At 56.1% G+C, this 12,085-nt stretch overlaps 1 protein-coding gene across 4 annotated transcripts in view; it reads left to right on the top strand.

The window, feature by feature from the left end:
- Positions 1-2,055: 2,055 nt before the first annotated feature.
- Positions 2,056-12,085, top strand: part of UBE2F (ubiquitin conjugating enzyme E2 F (putative)) — a 53,537-nt gene continuing 43,507 nt past the window's right edge. The window contains exons 1-2 of one of the 4 annotated variants that reach the window (XR_002078888.2): positions 2,056-2,233; positions 7,031-7,164. Coding sequence is in view for 3 of the 4 variants with exons in the window: in XM_019445388.2 (XP_019300933.1) it covers positions 7,047-7,164 (118 nt within the window). In the remaining variant the exon portion in view is untranslated. The remainder of the gene's footprint in view (positions 2,234-7,030; positions 7,165-12,085) is intronic. The other 3 variants (XM_019445388.2, XM_019445387.2, XM_019445386.2) reach the window with 3 other exon arrangements.

Genomic DNA, 12,085 nt, shown 5'->3' with positions numbered 1-12,085 from the left:
CTTCCCTGGCTGCTGGGACCACCAGCTGCTAAGGGGCATGGTGCGCTGGGTGAGGGCAAATCCCTCTGCCACGTCAGGGACACCAGTTAGCTTTTGTGTCTCAGTTTCTGCATTTATGAAGTGGGGATATAGTAGCCCGCCCCCCGCCCACCCCGTTATCTGCAGGGGATATGTTCCAAGACCCCCGATACCAGTTAGTACCAAACCTTAGACTGTGCTTTCCTATACATACATACCTATGATAAAGTTTAATTTATAGATTAGACACAGTAAGGGATTAACGACCAATTACAAAACTGAACAATTACAGCAAGATATTGTAGTAAAAGTTATGTGAACGTGGCCCCTCACTCTCAGAGCCTTATTGTGCTGTACGCACCCTTCCTCTTCTCGCGAGATGAAGGGAAGTGAATGTCATACATTAGGCTAGTCTTTACTGGCCTTCTGACAATCCATCTGAAGGAGGATCCTTGTCTGCTTCCTGGCTGCAGTTAACTGAGGGTAACTAAAACCTCGGAAAGCAAAACAGTGGATGGGGGAGGGGGGGACTACCGTAAACAAAATACCTGATTCTTGAGGTGGTTGTGAGGGTTGCATGAGTTTACAACTTAGTAAGCCGGACATAAACATCAGGTGAAAAGACAAGGCAGCCTCACGAAATGGGAGCTAGAAATGGCGGCATTTATCCACAATGGTTAAGATTGGGGGTACAGGGCAGCCTGACTGTACAGAGTGGCCCCTTTGCGAGTGAGACCGGCCCTCAAGTCATTCCAGTGGTACCTTCACCAGCTGCCTTGTTTCAAGATCTTCTTTTCTCTTGCCAGGACTTCTGCAACCAGCTCATGCAATACTTCCAAGCAGATGGGTTCTGACCATCTGTTATGTGACAGGATGGGGGAGGGAGGAGAGGATGGGGAACACGGCACAGGAGGGACTGAGGAGCTGAACTTAGGGAAACAGGCAGTGGCAGAAGCCTCCAGGACCGGGAAGGGAGAAGAACAGGACTCCAGTGTAGTCACAGAGGGACACCTGTACCGCCCACACTTTCGGGCCTCTCTGAACAAGTGGTGTCTGAGCTTAGGAAAACAAGAGTCAGCCAGGCAAAGGAGGGAGTGTTCCAAAACAGAAGGAATAACCAAGAGTTGTGTTCCTCACTGGTCTTCCTGACTCCGGTCTCCTTCCTGCCTGGCTCCTCTCCCACCAGCTCACTGAGAGCCAGAAGCTTCTTTCAGGAAGAAAACTTAAGTCACTCCCCATTCAACGGGGCTTCTGGAAACAAAATTCTAACTCCTTGGCTCTTTCTTCCCAGTCCACGTGGTGAACCTCATCTTTCAGATGGCCATTCCTCCAGGACCCTTGTCTGATTCCACCCCCACCCCCGAACCCAGCGCCTATTTCAATCACAGAGACAGACACGGACGTGAGAATGTGTACTCAACAAGCTAGAAATCTAGATAAAGTACTTTACAGTTGTGTAGGAGACGAAAAGGGGAATAAAAGCCTTTCAGATAAGATCAGGAAAGCGCCGATGCAGTCCTGCAGGCTGCGCCTTAGCACCCCGGGGGTTGGCGACTGCTGCACGTCCGACCGCTTTCCCCCCCACCCCCCCTCCTCAGGCTCTGGGGCGGCCGGTCCTTTGCACCCTGGGCACTGTGCCGGGTACACAGCGAGCGCCCCAACCACCGAGGCGGTCAGCTGGGGCCCAGCCACTCCCCCAGCGCAGGCAGCGCCCAGCACCCCTGGGCCGCAGGTCAAGGCGCGGCACACGACGAAATCAATGGAAGTAGGAACTGCAGCTCCGAGCCCCGGACACTCGGGTGCGCAGGCTCCCGGAACAGCCTGGGGAACCCCGCCCCTGGCCGCTAGTGTCCAATCAGCAGAGGCGGCGAGTTCACGCCCGCCCCCGGACGCACTCTCGGCCAATGAGCGAGGCCCGGGCGGCTAGTCGCCGAGCCCAGCCCCGGCGGGCGCACGCCGCTGTTCGCTTGTCAGGCTCCAAATAAAGTTCGTCGGGGCTTTGAATTTTTTTTTTAAAGCGCCCGCTGCAGTCGCGGCCGCCGCGGGCGAGAGCGGTCGAGTCCCCGCCCCGCCACTTCCGGTCCCGCCGCCCCGAGCCGGTGCGGCTGAGAGGGGCCGCGTCTCGCCGCTGCCGCCGCCGCTGCCGCCGCCGCCGCCGGCCGGCCGGGCATGGTGTTGGGTGCCGGGCCCGCCTCGCCTGTCTCGGGGTGCCCAGGTGAGGAGCGCGCGGCCCCGCGGCGGGCGAGGGGCGGCCGCGGGCCTCCAGGCGACGCCGGTGCCGCGGGCGGGCTGGCGGGCGGGCGGGCGGCGCCGGGGCCGCCTCAGGCCGCGCGCTCCTCACGGCCGGGGGCCGGGGACGCGGGGCCGGGCGGCCTGGCCGGGAAAGGCCGGGGCGCCGGCCGCCGCCGGGCTCGAGGGGCAGCCCGCAGCGAGCCCCTGCTTGTGCCGGCGCTCGCACGGCCTCGCTCGCGCCCGCCGTCGCCGGGGAGCTGCCGGCCGCATTGTCCAGAAGGCAACGGAGCCCAAGGTCACCAGCCCGCCGTGGCCGGGGGAAGCGGGACCCGGACGCAGGCCGCCCGGCTCCTCCCCGCCTCGCGAGTCAGGCCGGGCCTGGAGAGCGGCGGGGGTGAGGAGCGGGACTCCCGCCTCGCCCGCCTGCCTGCAGCTGCCCCGCGGTGGGGGCGGCCGCGGCTGGGTGGAGGGGTTCGTCCGCACCGAGGGGGGCGCCGAGGGGGAGGGCGTCTTGGAACCATCTGGACCACTGGGTCTCGGATGCCAGACCTGGTTCCGCTGGTGTGTAATCTTGGGTGTGGCCCTCCGCGCCCTGGGCTCAGTTTCCTCATCTGTCACAGGAGGGATCTGGGCCCTGCCCTCTCTGCATTCCCTCCAGCCCCGGAGCAGGGACTGGAAGGATCGGGAGTGGCCGGAGAAGGTTTCCTGGAGGAGATGTCGGAATCTGCTGTCCTGAGGAAGGAGTAGGATTAGGTGGGAAGGGACGGTGGGCACTCCAGACCTGGACAGCACCAGATTGAACAGAAGCTTCCAGAAACGGGCAAGGTGTTGTTGAGGAGCAGGGGTTGGAGGCCGGCTTGCCAGAGGATTTCTGGCTGGGTACGGGGATGAGGGTGAGTGGTGGGGGACAGCAGGGTGGGGGTGTGCGGCTGGAGGACCCCCACCCCGATTTACTTGCCCTTCGGGTAGTAGGCAGTGCAGGAGGGGGCGGGTTTGCGGATGAAAGTAAAGGGTTGGGCTCCCAAGGTCTGTCAGCCAAGCAGGGGGACTCCCCTCCCAGGTGGGGTTTCGGGGCCCCCCGGCATTCTGAAGGAGGAGGGGAGTCCGTGGACTTTTTTGTGTCCTGACTTGGGCCACTGTGGTTAGAGAAGTTGGTTGTCCCCTAGTGACCTGCAGTTCTACCTTTTACTCTAAGATTGGGGCTTTTCCACAGCAGGAAGGATTGTAAATGAGTTCCTCACCCCGTGAGCTCACTGGCCCCTGGTGTCCCTGCACAGGTGGCATGGCCTGACCCTGCGGCCGTGGGCAGGAGTGCCGAGTAAACGTTGACGATGAGACTAGTAAATAGCACGCCAGAATCTTTTTTGAACAGTCAGAGCAACTCCCACCCAGAGGAGAAACTTGAATGGGCCAGCTGGGACTTGTGGCATTTAGAGACCGTGGACGCCACTCGAAACGGCTGATCTGTCCCCAAAAGCGCTGCCTTAACGGGGCGGAACTTGCGGCAAAGGGACCGTCCAGTTTTAAGCCGGGTCTTCCGTGGGTGAAGCATATTACAGGAGGCAAAGAGGATTCGGAAGCAACGGCAGGTGTTCAGCAAACTTCTTGACAGTTTGAATAATTCTTTTTGTTCCAGTCTCTTTGTGAATTAACAGCTATGGAAACGTTCCAAATTAGGCCTTAGGTTTATCCCCGAAGTGGCCTGTGGTAATGATACAGATGGAGAGATAGGTGGTCATTATACACTTGGGTTTCTTAGAATGCTAGGAAAGTAAGTTTAGTCTTCCCTTCGAGGGACAACAAAACACGAGTGTCATTGTCTTTATCCCTTGCGGTCATGCCCAGTGTATTTATTAAGGGCCACAAATTTGTTGAAGAAGCCCGGAATCCGACTCCGGGTGGGGCTGAGTTCGGGGCGTATTCTGCCCACTTCGGTGTGGGGTAGTAGGCTTATAAAAGAAGCCGAATCCTCGGGAGCAGTGACACGGAACCGTGTCGTGATGAGAGCCTTTCTTTGTCAACGAGTCTTGCCAGGACCCTCTGAGCGGCTCCTTCGGCGCAGGTCCCAGGGACCTGGGTGTGGACCAGGCATGTGCCCTGCCCTGGCACTTGCTCCTCCGGACTCTTTGTTATGACTTTCCTAGGACTAGAACTCTCTCCACGCACGCCGGGCTCTTGTTTCACTGTTGCCGTCTTTGTACTGGCACACGGTCAGCTAGAGGGCACAAGCCGAGCAGACTTCGTGAAGGTGCATGTCTTGTCTGCAGCAACCCTGACCATGTGGCAGGACTGATGTGCTCGAGGCTGGGTGTGTGGCGTGGGGCTTGGCGGGGGAGGCAAACGCTGTTTTGTGATCCACATCTGCCGAAGGGATTCCCGACCAGATCATGCCAGGTGGGGACTGAGCAAGAGAGCCCAGCTGTGGGTGGTGCTGCAGGCGGGAGCCCCCATGGGTGTTTCTGACTCTGTCCCACTGCCAGGCACCTCCTTGTGAGGTTCCTGAACGGATACCTCCCTGCCCTGGGTAAAGCCGAGAAGATGTGCATTTGGTGCTTATGGTCCAGGCTGCTGTGTAGGTTCACCTGCGGGGATGGCGTGGTCAGGTGGCAGTGCAGAAACCAGCGTTGGTATCTTTTCGCGTTTGTGTCAGCTTTATTGAGGTGTGATTGAAGTACGTGAAACTGCACATGTTTAAAGTACGCAGTTAGATCAGTCTTGACGTACACGTACAGCCCTGAAGCCGTCACCACACTCAAGACCGAAATGTGCTCATCATCTCCAAGACGGAAACTAACGTTTCTTCGGTGACTGCTCCTAGCAGCTGAGTGGCCCCAGACTAGGCCGTTCCTGGGCCCCCATTGTCACAGGATCCACATCAGTAAAAAAGAGTGGGAACTGGGGGTTGGAGGGAGAAATCCTTTCCAGATTTGAAATGTTAGGAGCTTGTGAACCCTGTGTGTAGTAGAACCATCTTTTGAAGCATTTAGACCAATGGTTCTTTTTTTAAAAAAAAAATTTTTTTTTTTTAACGTTTATTTATTTTTGAGACAGAGAGAGACAGAGCATGAACGGCGGAGGGTCAGAGAGAGGAAGACACAGAATCCGAAAGAGGCTCCAGGCTCTGAGCTGTCAGCACAGAGCCCGACGCGGGGCTCGAACTCACGGACCGCGAGATCATGACCTGAGCCGAAGTCGGCCGCTTAACCGACTGAGCCACCCAGGCGCCCCTAGACCAATGGTTCTTAAAGGGGTTAGGTGTGTGTTTATGTGTAGGTCACATACAGTGCAGAAGATCTTATTCAGTATTTTTTTTTTTTATGGTACAAATAATGGAAAATAAAATCCACCAGTCTTTGGAGGAGGGGGAGGTACACAGAAGATGGTGTGAAAAGCTATGTTAGGAACCTGGGTTAAAAATGGTTACAACTAGGGGCGCCTGAGTGGCTCAGTCGGTTAAGCGTCTGACTTTCGGCTCAGGTCATGATCTCACGGTTCGTGACTTCCATCCCTGTGTCGGGTTCTGGGCTGACAGCTCAGAGCCTGGAGCCCACTTCGGATTCTGTATCTCCCTCTGTCTGCCCCTCCGCTGCTTGCACTCTGTCTCTCGTATTGTCTCAAAAATAAATAAACATTAAAAAAAAATTTTTTTTTAATGGTTACAAATACCAATGGACGGGGGGTTCTTATTTTGGCATTCAATAGCTTGGCCTCAAACTAAAAGTTTTGTGTTTGGGTCAAGTTTCTCATTTGGAAGTTTTAGGTCATTTTCTTTTGAAAACAATCAGAGTGGTATTGAAAGGAAAAAATATTAAAGTAACAAAGGAAATTATGGAAATATTGGGCTGGTGACCAGTTTTTGTGTTTGATCTTTATTGTCCTTCCCAGTGAGCTTTCAGTGGGGGTGCCTGAAACACAGATGAGCTGGAAGCAGCCAGTGAAGAGAATCCAGTTTGGTGCATTAATTATAACTTAATATCCATGTTGATACTGCCTAAAAAATGTAAATAAGACGCAACATAAGTAAGTGCAGAGATGGTTCTTAAGGTTCCAGCCCCGCCTTTGTTAAAGGAAGAAGGAAAACAAAGCGTTGCGTGGCTCCCTCATCAGGGCTGATGCTCCCCGCAAGTCTGCAGTGGGCCGGGCACTGTGGGGCCGCACCACAGGTGCGCGGGCCGTGCAGCGGGGAAGGGCACACTTAACCGGTGGGTAGTGGTGAACCCATGTGGAACCCGTTGGTGGAGGCTCTGCTCGACCACCAGCTCAGGGGGAGCCCTGTTACCAGTACGTCCCAGGGCCTGGTGTCCAGTGAATGTTAAATGCGTGGCTCTTCCTTTTTAAGTTCTTTTTTTTTTTTTTAAGGTTATGTATTTTGAGAGAGAGAGCAGGAGAGGGGCAGAGAGAGAGGAAGAGAGAATCCCAAGCAGGCTCGGAGCTGTCGGCACAGAGCTTGATTTGGGGCTCGAACTCATAAACCATGAGATCGTGACCTGAGCTGAAATCAAGAGTCGGACGGACGCTCAACCAGCTGAGCCGCTTAGGTTTCCCATGGCTCTCTCTTTAAAATTTTCATTAACGCTTTAAAAAATCAGACTTATACAGGATAGCATAGAGATTTCCCAAATTGATTATGTAGGAATCCAGTCTAAGGAACGCACCTCACATACTGAGTTTTTCTGTAACGAAGTTCTAGGAAATTGTTAGCCACCTTATTTTATTGTCTTCGGTTTCCAGTCTTTATCTAGAGATGTGTCCTTAACCCTGCCCTCGGTCTGTCTTTCAGGGGAAAGGTGGCAGTAATGCTGACGCTTGCGAGCAAACTGAAGCGGGATGACGGTCTCAAAGGGTCCCGGACGTCAGCCACGGCCTCCGACTCCACTCGGAGGGTGTCTGTGAGAGACAGGCTGCTTGTTAAAGGTGATGTCATCCGTGTGAGCTGTTTTCTATCCTGTAACAAAATGAAGTCTGACTGGAGGCTCTTCTGGGATGCGAGGTGGCCTGTTGCTGAATAGAAATACTTACTTGAAAGTGTTGAAGGATGTGCTTGCTTGTCACTTCCAAGGACTTTGTACTGGGCGCACACTGCAGGAACGCCGACGGCAAGAAAGCACGGCGTGTCTCACGCACTTGGGAGGTGCTCTGCAGGGGCTGCCAGGATGCTAGCGGAAGGATGTCGGTGCTGGGGGGCCAGCAGGCCCAGGACTGGTCCCGGTGCCGTCTGTCTGGCTGGTGTGCGTGGGGCCGGGGAGTCCCTTCCTTTCTTGTGCTCAGTCACAAGAAGCTCCGGGGTCCCTCTCCCACACCCCGGCACCAGTTTCTGGTCTGTACAGGGAGGGAGTGGGATTCAGTAATCTCCCAGCATCCTTCTGTACTTTATTCAAGTCACAGCCTGAGGAGAGCCTCGTACCAAGTAGTTCTCTTCACAGAGTTAATAACAGTGGCCTGGAACTCTCGTCTTTGGAGAAGGGTTTGTGTAACGTGTATGAGTGTGCGTGTCTGTGAATATGCCCGTGTTGGTACGGAACTTTTGCGTTCAGTCGTTGAACAGACTTAACAGCTGTCAGGTGCAGAGGCCGTTTCCCAGGGTCGTGAGACTACAGAAGATGTGGATTCTGAGAAACTTAGCAGAAATCCATGGGGGAGGGGAAGAAAAAAAAAGAGGTTAGAGAGGGAGAGAGCCAAAGCATAAGAGACTCTTAAAAGCTGATAACAAACTGAGGGTTGATGGGGGGTAGGAGGTCGGGGAGGTCGGGTGATGGGCATTGAGGAGGGCACCTTTTGGGATGAGCACTGGGTGTTGTATGGAAATAAACAGTTTGACAATAAATTACATATTAAAAAAAAAAAGAAATAGTTCCTGCCCTAAGAGCTTAGAATTTGCAGCACTTTTTACTTTATGGCATGTGTTTGCATTTAAGTGTGTAGAGCTAGGAAGCAAAGAAGGGCCACGCAGTTAGGACTGCCTGTTTCATGCTGCAGCAGGCAGACCCCGTGAGGTTACTGGCATTCGTATGTCCTGAAACGGACCTAATGGCAGGACAGCTGGGATGTGTGAACGCGCCGTTGTCCTTCTCAGAAGCGAATCAGCGCTGCCCTTGGGCGGGAGTGGGGGCCAGGAAGGCGTCAGGTTCGGGGAGTCTTCAGCGGTGCCCTCCTCCTTACTCTTCCTGCACCTTGCCTTAGCTCGGGTTTATCCGGCCAGATGGATGATGGGGTAACGATGGAGGAAGAAGCATTTTTTACGTTTTGATACTCTACCCATGCCGTCAGATTGAATTCAGAATTTGTGATGGCGCTGCGGGAGTCAGGTGGGACGCGGGACGCGGCTCCTCACCTGATGGGCCTGATAGGACTTGAATCTCTTTCCAAGATGCTGGCTCGAGGGTTCCATCTGCAGAGGAAGCCAGGAGCCACGCAAGCCAGGAGGGTTCCATCTGCAGAGGAAGCCAGGAGCGGTGTTGACGCTGTCCTCAAGTGGAGGGTATTTTAGTGCCTGGGAGTTACAGTGAGGAAGGTCCAGATGTTAGCTGAGGAGGAGCAGGTGGGAAGCCACGAGTAGACCGTCCCGGCTGCTTCACCGTATCCCTTGTCGTGGTTCATAGCCGCTTTTGTACACTGGGCACATGGGGCCAGGCCCTCCGTTGGACACTTTATGAGGCAGTTGTCATTTACCTTTTGCTAAGCCTTGCCCGGTGGGTGGTTCATTTTGTCGCTGAGGAACTGAGACTCAGAGAGGTTAAAAAACTTGCCCAGATTACAACTGTATTATTGCAGCAGGAGAGCCAGACCCACGTTTTGGGGTGGGGCAGGCACTGGGGGAGCAGACCCGGCAAGCAAGGTCTGAATGAGCAGAAGTGCAAGTCCATTGAAAAGAGCATTCGGGGGGCTCCTGCACACCTTGCACCTGCTCAGGGATTCACCTGCCAGCTCGCAAATGGCTCTGGGACCATTGAGGGGGCAGACCCAGACCCTCTGGGACCCAGAGGGGCCCGTTGAGGCCCACAAAGCTGGATTCTGCTCCACCTCCCAGGACAGATGTCTTTGACGGGGTTTGCAGGGGCCCCGCTAAGGTCCTTGACCTTGTGAGACTCGTCAGAGAGAGGTGCAGAAAGAACCGCGTCATGAGGCCACCTGTTTCCATCCTCCTACGACACTGGTGATGATCAGGTTTCTGGGGTAGTCGTGGGTGGCAGGGCTCAGTAACACCCCTCACGTGGCCTGCCCTGTCTGCCCTAGGTGGCTGTTGGCCCAAGCTGGGCTGGCTGAGGGGCGAGCGGTTTGGGCTTGTGGGGGAGGGTGGGTAGAGAGCAGGGGTGGGCCTGACCTGAGACTGGGGGCTGTGAAAAACCAGTGCGCACTACAGGGTGCTCTGACGGTCCCTGATCGCCTGGTCTGCACCTGGGGCACTCCTTTACTTGGCCGGGTGGGCCAGAGGCTTTCATTCTGCAGGTTTCTGATGGTGGAAGTGGTGTGTGGAGTCCAGGAGTCCGTAGCATCTTGGGGCCCTCGGGGGGTGATTAGGGGAGGCCGGGGAGGCCCCCTCTGGGAACTTTGAGAGAAGTCGGGCGTCCGAGTTCAGTAAGAGTGTCGTCCTGGGCTGTGACTTGGACTCCCGTGAGAGTGTCGCTCATGAGGATCGTTAGGTTACACAAAAGCGTATTGCGCGTCGGTGCCACAGGCCGGGCTCCCGGGAATGCGGAATTTGTCAGCAGGAGCGTTAGGAAGCAGTGTCGCTGGGACTGATACCCGTGGAGGGAAAGGAAGGATGCGGGCTTAGGCAGAGTAAGAAATGGAGCTTTGGGGAAGGCCCCAGACAGCCCCTGCTTCGGCAGGTGCAGCCTTCGGAGCTGTCCCCAGCCAGACGAGACGGTCAGGTCTTCCTGCTCTGTGTTGATCGGTTGTCCGCCGGGGGCTGCCCCGAGAGGGCTGCGGCCCGGAGTCGGGGGGTCTGGGCCGCCCACCCAGTTCCCAGAAGGACTGAGAGCTGAAGGCCATGTGCAGACAGCCATGTGTGGTGGGGGAGGCCCGGGTGGGGGTGAATCCTGTCGCCCAGAGGTTGGGATGTGGCTTGGTGCAGGTGGCTGCAGGGCAGAGCGGACGGGTGGGAGAGAGCAGAGGTTGGCAGGGCCGGTGGTGGCTGCGCAGCTGAGGCTCCTGTTCCTGTTCTTGCCTCCGGGAGGCCAGAGTCCCTCTCCCTGGAAAAACCAAAGCCTGCCTGGGAGCAGCCGGCCAGGGGGGGCCCCTCCTGTGCTGGCACCTTGGTCATACCACCTTTTCATCCACATCTCATGGGTAACTGTCAGGGACGTCCTCCAGGCTGGAACTGGGGTGATGCTTATAGCAGGAGCAGCAGCAGCAGCCCCTGGAGGCCGCAGAACAATTGAGTATTTCCAGGCTAAGACTGGGAGCTGCTGTCTGCCCTGAATCCTAGGACCTGGGGACACTGTGGAGAGCGTGTCAGATCTGTGCAGGTCTGGGCCGAACTGGGGAACCATGGCCACTGTTTTTAGCCACAGGGCAGGTGGGACTAAGTTCCTGGTGGACCTTTATGGGGCCACTGAGCTAGAGTCTCATCCGGCAGAAGCTTAGCCCCTTTTGTACAATGGGATCATATGTGTCTTTGTGTTCTTTCCTTCTTTCACTCAACAAACATTTTAGTCCAGCTGTGTGCCAGCCTGTTAGTGACCCCCGAAGACCCCAAGAGGCTCCAGGCATGCCAGCAGGAACCTTTCACCTCTGTGAGTCCTTGTTTAGTGTGGAGACTTGGACCGAGCTGAGTTCAGGGTCAGTCCTGGAATTAGGGGAACAAGACAGAATGAATATGTGCACCTTTATCCGTATCAGCCCCTGCACCCCAGGTGGTTTCTGCTTCTGGGGCTGTGCTGTGTGGCTGTCCACGCTCCAGGCCTGGAGCAGAGAGGCCTGGCCACCCACCTGCATGTGTTCCCCAGGGTCTAGCGTGCAGATGTGTCCTCGGGGTGCCACGCGGGGCCTCAGGTGAACTGCTGTGTCCACATGAGCAGTCTGGTCACGGGATGGGATAGGAAGGCCCGTTCCGGTGCAGTTCCTGGAAGAGTGGGGGAAAGAGAACCATTCATTGTTCTCCAGAGCTGCTGTCGCCATGCCAGGCCCTGCCCAGGACTCTGGGGGTGGGCTCGGGGTTGGGCTTGCCATGTTGACAGAGTACTCAGCAGAACTACGGTATGTATGTATGTGTTATTTATTTATTTAATGTTTATTTTTGAGTGAGAGAGAGAGAGGGGAGGGACAGAGAGAGAGGGAGACACAGAATCCGAAGCAGACTCCAGGCTCCGAGCTGTCAGCACGGAGCCCGACGTGGGGCTCGAACTTACAGACCGTGGAGATCGTGACCTGAGCTGAAGTCGGACACTTAACCGACTGAGCTACCCAGGCGCCCCGCTACAGTATGTATTTTAAGAAGTAGAGCAGTGGCCTAGAAGGAGGAGTCCTGCTAACATGGAGCTAAGGCAGCTGGCCCCAAGAATACCACTGAAGCTGCCAAGCAAGGTTGGTGGCCCCACGTGGGTGGGCCCGGTAGCCCAGGGGAGCGGGGAGGGTTGTGGAAGACGGATGAGGTTTCAAGTTGCCCTTGTCCACTCCTGTGGAGAGTGGGGGTGGTGGGGGCCTTGGGCTCCATTCCCATCGATACCAGTCTCTGCTGCGGCAGCTGTGCTGGTTTTCAGGGTTGCGGCCTCGCTCCCTGAGCGTGAAAGGGACCGTGGGTGCTCTGGGCCCACACTCCGCAGTGTGCTGCTGAAGGGCCCCAGACGGAGCGGAAGGGCTGAGGTGAGGGTCCGTGGGGTCCTCAGGCCGGGGT

This window comes from Panthera pardus, unplaced genomic scaffold, assembly GCF_024362965.1.
Source record: "Panthera pardus isolate Hobbes unplaced genomic scaffold, ASM2436296v1 HiC_scaffold_10, whole genome shotgun sequence".
In the NCBI taxonomy this organism is placed as follows: Eukaryota; Metazoa; Chordata; class Mammalia; order Carnivora; family Felidae; genus Panthera; species Panthera pardus.
Note: the sequence above shows the minus strand (reverse complement) of the source record. Positions and strands in the feature narration are given on the sequence as shown.